This window comes from Chroicocephalus ridibundus, chromosome 1 (genome assembly GCF_963924245.1).
Source record: "Chroicocephalus ridibundus chromosome 1, bChrRid1.1, whole genome shotgun sequence".
In the NCBI taxonomy this organism is placed as follows: domain Eukaryota; kingdom Metazoa; phylum Chordata; class Aves; order Charadriiformes; family Laridae; genus Chroicocephalus; species Chroicocephalus ridibundus.
In genome coordinates this window covers 134,896,270-134,909,330 of record NC_086284.1, presented here as the reverse complement: position 1 = coordinate 134,909,330, position 13,061 = coordinate 134,896,270, and the positions used below count along the sequence as shown (strand labels likewise).

The 13,061-nt window shown below is 38.5% G+C and overlaps 1 protein-coding gene across 1 annotated transcript in view; it reads left to right on the top strand.

The window, feature by feature from the left end:
* Nucleotides 1-13,061, top strand: part of EFCAB6 (EF-hand calcium binding domain 6) — a 113,681-nt gene that overhangs the window by 43,090 nt on the left and 57,530 nt on the right. The window contains 4 exon segments of the mRNA XM_063320085.1: nt 6,170-6,174; nt 6,544-6,714; nt 9,105-9,265; nt 12,546-12,558. Of these exon segments, the coding sequence (XP_063176155.1) occupies nt 6,170-6,174; nt 6,544-6,714; nt 9,105-9,265; nt 12,546-12,558 (350 nt within the window).

Here is a 13,061-nt window from a genome sequence, read left to right as displayed (position 1 = left end):
ATCATGTGGCATGTACAGGACAACCAGGTGATCAGGGCCAGTCAGCATGGGTTTATGAAAGGCACGTCCTGCTTGACTAACCTGATCTCTTATGACAAGGTGACCCACTTAGTGGATGAGGAAAAGGCTGTTGTTGTTGTCTACCTGGACTTAGTGGAACTTTTAGCACCATTTTCCACAGCATTCTCCTGGAGAAACTGGCTTCTCGTGGCTTGGATGGGTGTACTCTACTCTTCACTGGGTAAAAAACTGGCTGGATGTGGCAGTCAAAGAGTAGTGGTGAATGTAGTTAAATCCGATTGGCAGCCAGTCACCAGTGGTGTTCCCCAGGGCTCAGTATTGGGGCCAGTTCTTTTTAATATCTTTATCAATGATCTGGATGAGGGATCGTGTGCACCCTTAGTAAGTTTGCAGAAAGCACCAAGTTGGGCAGGAGTGTTGGTCTGCTTGAGTGTAGGAAGGCTCTACAGAGGGATCTGGACAGGCTGGATCGATGGGCCGAGGCCAATGGTATGAGATTCAACAAGGCCAAGTGCTGGGTCCTGCACTTGGGTCACAACAACCCCAATGCAGTGCTATAGGCTTTGGGAAGAGTGGCTGGAAAGCTGCCTGGCAGAAAAGGACCTGGGGGTGCTGGTCGACAGCCAGCTGAATATGAGCCAGCAGTGTGCCCAGGTGGCCAAGAATGCCAACAAGCATCTTGGCTTGTATCACAAATAGTGTGGCCGGCAGGACTAGGGAAGTGATTGTCCTGCTGTACTTGGCACTGGTAAGGACACACCTTGAATGCTGTGTTCAGTTTTGGGCCCATCACTACAAGAAGGACATTGAGGTGCTGGAGCGGGTCCAGAGAAGGGCAACAAAGCTGGTGAGGGGTCTGGAGAATAAGTCTTATGAGGAGCGGCTGAGGGAACTGGGGTTGTTTAGCCTGGAGAAAAGGAGGCTGAGGGGAGACCTTATCGGTTTCTACAACTACGTGAAAGGACGTTGTAGCCAGGTGGGGGTCGGTCTCTTTTCCCAAGTAACAAGCTATAGGACAAGAAGAAATGGCCTCAAGTTGAACCAGGGGAGGTTTAGATTGGATATTAGGAAAAATTTCTTCACAGAAAGGGTTATCAAGCATTGGAACAGGCTGCCCAGGAAAGTGGTTGGGTCGTCATCTCTGGAGGTATTTAAAAGGCATGTAGACGTGGTGCTGAGGGACATGGTACAGTGCTGGACTTGGCAGTGCTAGGTTAACGGTTGGACTCGATGCAGGGTTCATCTCCAAACCTGGCTCTGCTTTCCCTCTGCTCACACTTCCTCCTGCTCAGAGCTGTCTCTGGGCCCAAGTGAATTGCCTCCTCTTGTTGCTTAATACAGTCTATCGCCAAGTGTGGTCGCTCCCAGAAAAGCTGGTTTTCTTATTGGTAAAATTAAATGCAATACCTATTGGCTTTGACACTTAATGCAAAAGGAATACAATTAAAAATATTCAGTCTCATATGATCAACACAAGAAAAGTCTCCGTGGATGTCATATTTCCTTTTCACACTTGGGTCTGCATAATAACATTTAGCAAATACTATTCGCCTGCTCAGCTGCTGTATGTGATAGTTCAACAGAGCAGTGATCTCACCAGTGAACTCATTATTAATGTCTAAACATGTGTGAATTTGTAACATTCCTGAATGTTTATATAACTGTGTGAGCGGTTTTTCTGCTACTATGAAAAACCCATATAAACCAAGTAAAGACATTTCTTCATGTCTTAAGAGTTAACAAAAGTAAGTATTTTGCTCCTTTTTTTCAGGAGGTAGAAATAGATTTGAACTTGAATGTCTTCTGTTGCAGGACTGAAATACATTCATGTTCTTATCTAAAAGTTTTTAATAGGTTCATGCAGCACACTTCTGATTCTTCATCACATCACTGCCCAGCACACAAGCAATTGCCTGCTCCCTTTTTCTTCCAATTGATTTTTTTTCTGAATGTTCTTGATGTGTTGGAGTCTAAAGTGCTGCCAGTCCTTGTTAATCCGTATTCTGAAAGCAAAATCTCAACCTAGTAGCAGTGCTTTCTAATGTGCAAGCTAGAAATACAATGTTCCCTGTAACTATTCCACATATTTGACTTTAAAATGTTGAATCAGATTGATGTTTCATAAAAGCATGAGTGAGGCACCCTTTGATGTTCTTTTGTGAATCTTCAATATTTTGTGGTTTACTTTAAAACCGAAATCCTAGAAAAAAATACAAAAAATACCAAAAAAATACAAAAATACAAGTGTTTCAACACCAAGGAATTAATAATGAAACAACTTCTCTAGCCTCCTAGAATGCTTTCAGAAAAGTTTCTCCATATATTTTGAAACACAGAAACAAAAAGGCATTTAAAATAATCTGAGTGGTCAATATTCAGTATAAATTAGTTGAGCTTTTTAAATTATTATTATTACTGCATATCTTCATTTTTATACATTCCATTATGTGGAGTGTATTATTTGATAGTTCTTGTTCTTGATTACGTGTGGTTTCCCAGTCGCCTAAAGCATTGGCATTGGAGTCATTTGAAGCTGATATCACAGTGACATCATAGTTCTCTCAGAGTCATATTATTGCATAGAATCACAGAATGGTTCGGGCTGGAAGGGACCTTAAAGATCACCTAGTTCCAACCCCCCTGCCATGGGCAGGGACACCTCCCACTAGACCAGGCTGCTCAAAGCCCCATCCAGCCTGGCCTTGAACACTTCAAGGAATGGGGCATCCACAGCTTCCCTGGGCAACCTGTTCCAGTGCCTCACCACACTTACATTAAAGAATTTATTCCTAATTTCTAATCCAAATCTACCCTTTTTCAGTTTAAACCCATTACCCCTTTGTCCTATCGCTATACTCCCTGATGAGTCCTTCTCCATCATTCCTGTAGACCACCTTTAGGTACTGGAAGACTGTAAGACCTTATAAGGTCCCCTCGGAGCCTTCCCCTCTGCAAGCTGAACAACCCCAATTCTCTCATCTCCTGCAAATTTGGAAATTTAGAATTGCAGTATCAAGTTGTAATTTTTCATCTGCATTATTTTATTGTTTTTATTTTAGTGTCTTTTGAAAAGAGATTGTTCATCTCAGGGCAAGGAATTCAAGCAGTATAGGAGAGCCTCCTAACTCAAGTTCTTGCTTAAATGCAACAGATTCATAAGAGAAACTAAAATGCTTTCTGTCCTTTGCTGAAACCTGCTGGAACCTACTGAAACACCTTCAGAGTGTTCCCAGCAATGTAAAAGGTTTAAAGGAACGTAGATAATGGTTTTAATATTATACAGAAGATATAAAATACTATAAAAATACTGCAGAACATGAACACTTACTTAACGTTACATGCTAAAGGAGACCAACTGGTTGTGATTGACACTTAAATTAAAGATAGGCATTAGTATGTGCAGGATAAGGCTACACTTTATCTGAGATACAGCATTTTGGAAAAGAAGGGAGATGATGTAAGAGGCAAATCTCTTTTGATGAAGGGATAAAATCAGTATGATAGGTGAAGTTAATTAATGAGAATCAAAACTGTGTATTAATTATTGTAAACTCATATTATATAATTGAAACAGAGACTGCTATCATGTGTTTGTAAAAGGTTTGTGTTTGTAAAAGGTTTATGTTTGTAGTTTGTCATCTGACAGGTAGACTGTCATTTATGTGTGACACTGACAGTGTTGAGCCTACTGTTGCACAGTTCACTCCAGTTTCAAAAGTAACTTCTGACTTTTTCTAGACTTTGGATTACCTTTTCATGTTTAGTTCTGGAATATGAGCTTTTGATAAAGAACTGTCTATCCCTACCAGCTCTCTGGCCCTCTACAGAACTACGCTAAAATGCCTTTCTGTCAGTTTTGATGGAAAGTCATGATATGTATGTCCCGTGCACCAGATTGCGTGAACATCCCTTTAGTGGACAAGCTGGATTTTTTTATTACTTTGATTTGCTACATATTGCGCTTCTAAAATTGTAGACTCTGTATTTCTGAATTGAATGAGCAAATAACAGACTGAAAAAATTAAAGCTCTCAGTCTGGTTGACACAAGCAAAAGGAGCACTGGGCATATCTTCAGAAGTAGTATTGGCATTTTTTATTAGGTGGTTTTATATAGATGATGTATCACAATTCCTTTCTAATATAATTACATAAAAACTGTTCTTTTTAGCTTTGCAGTGTTTCATCTATATACGTATATATATGACCACAAAAAGAAAGAATACACCTAGCAATTTACAGGAAAAGAAATCAGTTTCATATTGCAGTAGCTAATACTAACGCCTACAGCATTTAGGCCATGATTTAGTAAGTCACTTTACTACTTGATTTTAATTCATTTACTGAACTGGAGCATTACTGAATGAAATTGTTAACAAAGGCAGAGGTATTTGAGATGGTGGAAAGACAGGCTGAAGAAAGAACTATTTAATCCCCAGCATCTAGAGGCTCCCACAGTGAAAGAAATACATATAAGAATGGTTTATATTTATACATAGCATCATGATTTTTTTGTTGACCGGTACATCCCCAGTCATATCACTGATGCTGGACTGACTGAGATAATGATCTGGGTAATAAAATTAAATCATTCTGAATAAATAAAATTAAACTTGCAAGGTAGCCAAATAAGCAATTGCAATCTGCTTAATAAATCCTCATGTAGTATATCTTAACTTTCCCATATTATCTAAGGTTTGAACAAAATGTAATTTATTTTTATCATAACAGATATTTCATCTTCATGGGTAAGACCTAGACATTCTGTGCAATTGTTTCTTGTGAAGTACAAGCTATCTTTGTAGCTTCAGTACTAGATTCCCTAACTTATTTACTGGGGGAGGTAGGTATATTATCAGGTTTTGCTTCCATGTGATTTAATGCAGTGACAGCAGTCTCTGAAGAAAATTCAAATACCAGATAGTAGTTTCACAAGACCATTATCTTTTGATTGCAAAACTTTAAAGTGTTTCCCAGACCAACTGATGAAGTAAATAATTGCTCATCCTCTGTATTATTACTGCCACCCTGGATCTCTGTGGGGGACTAAAGGGAAACAGAATTTTCTTAGGGTGAATTTTATGAACAGAAAGATATTTGTCTAGTGCTTAGCCAGGAAAACTGAATCACTGAAGGAACTATTTACTCCTAATTTTTCTGTTATTGTTCCAAAGCCTTTATTCCACTCTTTCTTCTTCTTTCCCCCCATTATCTTTCCTCAGGTTTCTTTAGAGAAAATAAAAAAACAAATTAAAAAAGAGTAAAAGTTCAGGAACAAATTTAAAATTATAAAACGCAATAGACAGTCATAGAAAAGAGTTGGTAAAATCCCATATTTAAAGCTCTCCTACATAAATTATGGAAATTACTTGCCATGGGAACTGAGAGAAAAACTGTGCCTTAAGTGTAGTCAAATAAAAATATTCTGATTCTCTTGCAGGAACACATCTATTGCCTGTTACCTTATAGTCCAAATGAGTATCGGCATGACAATGTGACTGGGCATCAGGCCCTGGATAAAGAGTCTCCCTGAGAGCTGTTTCACCCTCAGTAGACAGATAAAGGATGCAAATAGAACTAGCCCAGCAGCACAGCTGATTTAAAGGATGCATACTAAGATGCAAAGGATACACAAGAAAAGAAAGAGGAAGTCCAATGACAGTAGCTATCAAATGTTTTGGATTAACACACCACTGTCAACAGTCAGAATTTCCCAAGGCTCACCATGTACTTATAATTGCGTCTTTAACTGAAATCTCTATAATGACCCAAGTCTTTGCATTTACTCTGGCCTTATGGACCATCATGGATGTGGACCACACCTGAAAACTAGAGCCCTAGAAAAAACGATGCTCAAGCATAAAATGTTTAGTTGAGTTATTGGTGGTTGTTCTGAAGCTAATCACGAAGAAAATCCTGCCACAGATGAGTGAGCACTGATAAATGTAGGCTCATCTGCTATGAATATGTTGAGAACTGTATTAGGATCTAAACCGAGACATCACTTGATGGACTTTTGCATCGACTTAAAGCAATGGCTGGGGTACATGGTAACAGCAACTCAAACTCAACATGACTCAACTGAGTCAAGTCCACTCAGACCCAGCATCTATTTAGTCAGGCACAACTTTGTGTGAACATTGATTCCAGACCAGGTAAGGAACAAAATGCAGATGATAAACTAACCTGAATGTGAGCTGGTCCGTGCAACACAAGTTTACATATCCATTCGCTTGTGGCAGAGTTTACCATAAAACTAAATAATCCATCCCAAGGTAATGGAAAGGCCACTGTAGTTTCATTCCCATAGTTTTAGTCTTCCATCCAGTAAATATTGCAATTGTATGTTCACTGAGAACTGGAGTAAAGTACTAGATCCTGTATACACAGACTATTGAAACAGCTACAGAGCTCTCAGTTGTTATAGGTCAGGATGATCTAGCAATGTAGAATGGTATGTGGAACCAATGTTGCTTTAGTAAATGTTTGCTCTTTTTTATGCATGCTTTCTTTTTATGTTTTAGAAACAAGTTGGAAAGATCACAAGAAATGACCTTCGTCGTGTTTTACATAACTTGGTATTTCAAGTGAAAGATAAAGACTTCCAGGGGTTAATTGAGATAATTGATCCAGAACAGACTGGATACCTTGACTGCCATGAATTTTTAGACTTGTTTGAAGAAAAAGAATCAGTAGTAAGTGTTTGCTTTTAATTCTGTAATCATAACCTCTTTTATAATGGCTGTGGCAAAATGCTGGATTGCATTTTGGTAGAATGTTATGCTCTGCATACAGTTTTTATCTAAGTTAGTAAGTTCACATTCTTTCCAGCAATGGAATATACATAATCAGCTCTTCTAGACTCTTATTTTGATGCATAAGTTGGAAAGCAATCTCACGGTTACTGGTAGTTTTTGAAAACTCCAGCAGAATCACCAACTCACGCATGTGTGTACAGCAGAGGAGGAACAGCAGTAGTACTTAGCTTTCAGTTGTCAGATCTGTTTTGCTGATATTTTGCTGTTTCTTGTTTTATCTATTATTCTTTATAATATACAATGGTTCAAAATATATGCTATATACTACACAGGCGTTGCATATTTTCGAGGGTACAGCTTTGACATCTTCTGAATTTGCAGTTGTCTTATAATGTGTTCCTTTACAATCATCCACCAAAGGTACAGCGAGGCTATATCCTGAAACCCAATCAAAAACAGTATGTCTGTTTCCTTTGGAAGAAATAAGTCAATACTTTTTTGCTTAACAAATTATTCTAAGAAATAACCTAAGCTGCAGTTTGCAAATCTACTTCCTAGTATTAAGAAGTAGTTCATAATTTTTCATTAATTTCAATACCTAATCTCTTTTAGGTTTGCATCCGGATGTCAACTGACTAACTCCATATTTAACTTTGCCTAAGGTAGTCTTCTTGAGAGATATCAAAGGAGAGCAGTAGTGTCAAGAGAGATGCTAGACACACAAAAAGAAGGTCCCATTGAACGGCCCTGAATGGTGTGCATTGCTTTGAAATGCTTTGATGTTAGGAGCTGAAACAGGCTGCTTTCCACTCTGATGGCTCCAACAATAGCAACATTTGATGCAGCAGCTCAAGTCTCTTCCAGCTGGTTTTGAGTAGAATAATGGTCTGTCTGAAATTCTGGGGCAAACTTTAATAGTTGTAAAATTAGCATGCTGGGGAAAATGCAAATGCTGACAGTGTCTACATATGCAACTGATGTGCACACTAAGTTGGATTTACAAATTAACCTGGTGAGGCACATATTAGAGATGTACACAGATGACTGACCATTTTTGTCATTTAAAATAAGCAGCCCAAATGAAGTAAATGCCAGCATGAAGGAAGGCAGGTAAAGGATATGTTAAACATCATACAACATTGTCACCTTGGGATGAAATACCACCAAGGATGACACAATAGCCACATGTGACCCTGGCGGCTGTGGCTTCACACTTTGAGGGTGATTCTGGTCTGAGGAGTAGGTCTGTTCTGGACTCCGTGGCTGTGTTTGTACCCAGATCTGGATGAAAAGCAGCTGCAAGGAAGCCTGAGTGTCTGGGAATCCTTTTGGTTTTGTGTCCTGAGTGGTGATGCCAGTTCCATCAATGTGGCTCATCCAGTAGAAAAGGAAGATTACAGGTCAGACAAATGAAAGAGGACAACTTTTTCAAGAAAACTCTTCATTTTTATCATTCCTCAGAAATGATTTGGTCAGAGGAATCTTAAAAGCACCAATGGGCAGAACCAGAAACTAAAAAAAAACTAGGCCCCAGACAGCTATGACAATCCAAGGGGCATCTCCACCTCCATTTCACCTGAAATTTTGCACGGTACAGTGCTTGGCCACATCTGCAATTATGCTGAGATTTTCTGTCAAAATGTGGTCCTGTGTGTGTTTCTTCTCGAAACCTTCTGTTTCTAATTTACTGAATTTACAAGTGAAAACCACTTTTATTCTAGCTGCTGGTGCTACAGACAGATCCTAAAGCAGGTTCAATAAGCCAGATGTTGTCATTATTTTCCCTTTCCATTGTCTTCAAATTATGCCCTGAGTAAGCTGAGTGCCGCTTGCAATTCATTCAGTCCTAGTGGATTTAGTTTTACAGGACTGAGGGGAGAAACAACAGCAAAAGCTCTGCATTGTTACCAGCCAGTAGACATGCCTCTTCAGTCACTTGAAGAAACAGATCTACGAAGTGAGGTTTACACCTTCTTGCAGTCACTTTTCAGAATAAACATTTTCAAGGGTAAATTTTGGGCCTGTTGTTGCCTCATGCTTTGAAATTAGTGCATTAAAATTGATTTAGTTGAACATAACTTCGTTGTAAATTAGATGGTTCACTAATAGTTTAATGGAATAAATAACTAAATAAAGAAACCTGCTCTTCTTGTCCTAGTTTGTAGTACTGTATGTGATGACATAGTTAATTTTCAGTAAGTGTTGGTCTTCCAACATTAGATTTGTCATTTTAGTACATTTTTTCATGTGGTAACGCTATTATAGTTTGACCTCAGCAACGCTTTTTTTTTTTTCTTTCTTGCATTACTAATTCATTTGATTATTAGGTGGAGGAAATCCTTTCAGATGCAATCACAGAAAATTGGAAAGATTTTCGTAAGGCTTTGCAGTCCTGTGATCCTAAGTGTACTGGCACTATTAAAAGAGGTCATCTAAGAAAAGTCCTACAGCTGTGGTTTTCCTCTTTGTCAGATCAACAGTCTATGAAGTAAGTTGATGATGTGTGAGTTGTAACAGATTTAATGTAATTTCTTTTCTTACCATATCTTTCTTCCTGTCTTTTAATATGACAGCTATAGCTGGAGGCACTAAGTATTTTGGTTTGCCTTAAGCATATAGAAAAGAAAAGGTCAGTGGAAGAGATACCCCATTCCTCATGTGATCAGCTCATAAATCCCTTATTTACTTTCATAACAATTCCATGTTGGAAACTCTTGTGAGTTTGACAGTATTTCAGCATTTCAAAGGTGAGAAAAGCCTTTTCTACAAAGGAACAACTGATGTGCTGGGGATCCAAGACATTATCAAACATTATTTAGTATTTCCAAACCCAATGTAATACAAAATTAATTAAATTAAAGTTATGTCTTTCCTCAGTAGACTATTGCTGTAAAGAACAAGGAATTGAAATTTAATATTGTCAACATGAAATCTCATTTTCAATACGAGCAGGGTCCCCAAAGTGGGGAGTCAAAAGAGCTACAAGCATGGGGTGCATGGGGTCAAAATATCTATGTCCAAAGAAAAGGGAATTGTATTAGACATTTTATTGCAATAACATTTCAGTCAGGTTATAATCAGGTCTAATCTACTCTCTCAGGAGCTCTAGTTTTCTCTGCTTACAGCCAGTGACTTTCAGAAAGATGTGGAATTCTTTCCTACCTTTGAAAACATAATAGGAAAATCAAAGAAATCAGTTCCATTCTGACCCTTACAACCCAGTGTCCTGCTGATCATTGTGTGTGAGGAGCAAACACAACAGCATCAATAGGAAATGGCTTTTGGAAAATAATCTTTGATCCTGAAATATGAATGAGCATGAGCGTGATCAGTAAAACCAATTCTACTGTATGCATTTTCCTTTCTATAAATGTCTTAGAGAAAACTTTGGGTGCTATGCATTGGGTTCATAAAAGTCATGTTCCCAGCACAGTGTGTTATAACTATATGCTTTCATCATCTGTCAGTTTTATAGCTCTGTGTTTTGTAGTATATAATCAGTGGTCATTGATCATGAACAAGTAATTATCCTTTGAATTACCTGGGACTCAGCAGATATACAATTTTCTAAATAACGTTTCTACAGCTATTTGTGTCAATGAGAGATCTGTACTATAAGAAAAGTCAGAAATTACAGCCACTTTGAATTGGAAAGTGGTCTTTACTTGAAATTCTAAACATTCCCTATAAGAAAAATAATAGAGAGTAAAGCAATGGAGAGGCAAACTGTAAAGGTTTAATTCATTCATCATTGTGGTCAATGGCTCTTTTGCTTTTGTTTTAAAAGGATGCAAGATAAGTCTTATGAGATCAGTCTAGCAAAATGCTGAACACTGAGGCTGTGTTCTGCCAAAGCGCGGGAAGAAGTGGGTATAATACCATTTCTATTACGGTGAACATTGAGCACATTTGTGTTATTTGCATTATTGAATGGTGGCATTGTTGAAAAGTGCAGGTTTCTGTGTTTAGCAGCAAAGTGAGATGTGCAACACCGTAGATGGGATGAGTTTGGGATCTTTATATAGGAATAGCATCTAAAATATACATCGAAAAGATAAGGTTTGGTTTCCATTGTCAAAGACATCCGGAGACATATAGTCTTGCGTTAGCCATGTTCACTCCATGAAAACAGGGTCCCATTCACACCATATCATTAATTCTACTGTAGCAAACATTCCTAAAGGCACCTGTGCTTGGCAGTATCGTTCGTCAGGGCTATGTTCTAGAGAGTTGATGACCACACTGAAGAAGAAATGTAATTCTTATAGTAGGATGAAGAGAGAACTTACACTCAACAATGCAATAGGTGGCTTACTGATTGGAGAAGAATTTGGGTTTAGGATAAATGAGTAAAAATATAGCTAATTAAGTTAGAAGGGCTCATCCACAGGTGAGGAGAGATTTTGAAAAATTTCCTTTGTCGTAATCCACTTTTAGAGTTGTCATTCTATGATTTAGCCTGACTTCCTAAAAATATGTTTTGACTAGCGTCTTCTTACCGATCTATATTTCTTTGTTTCAAATGTGGCATTAATTTTTATGTTAAATCTTATTTAAGACTGTCCTAGGAAAAAGTTGTGGATTATGCAGAGAAACAGTGGATGGCACTGTTCATTCGCTGCTCTAAAGTGGTAAGAAATGCCAAGTTTAAAAAGGCTGTATTTTAAAATAATAAGGGGGAAAAAAAAAGTAATTGACTCCTCTGAATGCATACACACTGGGCCTAAGACTATCACATCTGTGCTGGGAATGTCATAACCAGATTGGGGATTTAGCACGGGTGCTTTAAGAAATGCAGAAGTTTTGTGTAAAAGGTGATGAAGCGACTGAATTACATTCTGGATTCCAGTGGTTCAGCTACATCAGTCTTATTTATTTGAAATGATACTTCTGCTTTGGGGGGCTTCTACTATAATTGGACTTTTGCATTGATGTGACTCATCCTGAGGCACTTGAGGACAATACTGCTATCGCTGCAGCAGAATAGCTGGCATGCTTGTCCCAGATGGCTTCCTGTGAGATGACATTCAGACTGGAGAAAAGAGGGAACAATTTTTAAGGGCATTTGGAAGCCTTTTATGGATTACACTCACAAAGCAGATGTTGCTCGGTAGTGCTCTCAGCCATTTTCTGTGTGAAGGCTACACTTGTTTTAGCTGAGAAGGGCTTCACAAATACTAGAAAATGGAGACTCTTTCCCCTCCCTCTCACCCCCCTTACACTTTCTCCCCTGCAGTCTATATAGTGTGGAACAGATTTCTCAAAAGAAATGAAAGCTTTGATTTCTTTTTCTTTTTTTTTTTCCCCAGAAGAAAGGCATTGAGGCACTTGATATGTTAAGTTACAAGTGTTTTTTACCACAGGTAGCTTTTTAGTATCATTCTAAATATAATGGGCACTTGGGATAAGTGTAGGGAAGAGAATGCCATGCGTCCCCAGCACAAGGACAGGAGCCTTCTGCTTTCATCCAGGAATGCTCCAAAGCTTTATGAACCTGAGTGAAATCCTGGAAGGCTGAACAGCTCGATCAAGCAGCGATGCAGTGATGACAACGTCTCGAATTCATGAGCTCTGCTAATTTATAAGGGAGTGATTTAAGAGGGTAATTTAAGAGGTCCAGGGAACTATGAACTCAACCTCTTTGCTGGAAGCTACCCTCAGAATAACAGAAGGTGCTGAACAAACAGTGTGTCTGCTCCTGGGTTGCTAAGGTTCACATCCAGGTGTATTAACTTAGGTCACTGCTGATTTTTATATTCATATGCCAGGCAGCATGTTAAGGTAAATAAGGGCTTCATTCATGATTTCTGACAGATTTAGTTGAGCAGTGGCTGTGATCTTAGCTCCCTCTTCCACCAGTACATCTGAATTTGACAGGCCGGTGTTGGGTGAGCCAAATTTCTTCCAAATGTCCACCGCATAATTCAAGAGTTAATTATGCAGTATATTCACAAAGGGTGAACTGTAGGTAAGGGAGGCTTGTGTCCTTAGACTCCTTCTAGAGTCATTGGAGTTATTCCAGGTAATGATACAGTATTTAAGGTAGGTTCCTCTTTTCTCTGTAGGCTACAGAAGGACCCTGGGAAGGCTAATTTCCAGTGCCTAAGGATAGCCTTCTGAATAATGCCCTTAACTGTATATGGAAAGGAAATATGTTACTTTGATTGTCTTTGCTGTAAGACATTTGTATTATGCATTGTTATCAACCTCCCAAATTATTTTAAATTCATATTTTTTCCAGGTTATGCTACAAACACAAGGATAATTCTTCTGATGGAATCTTT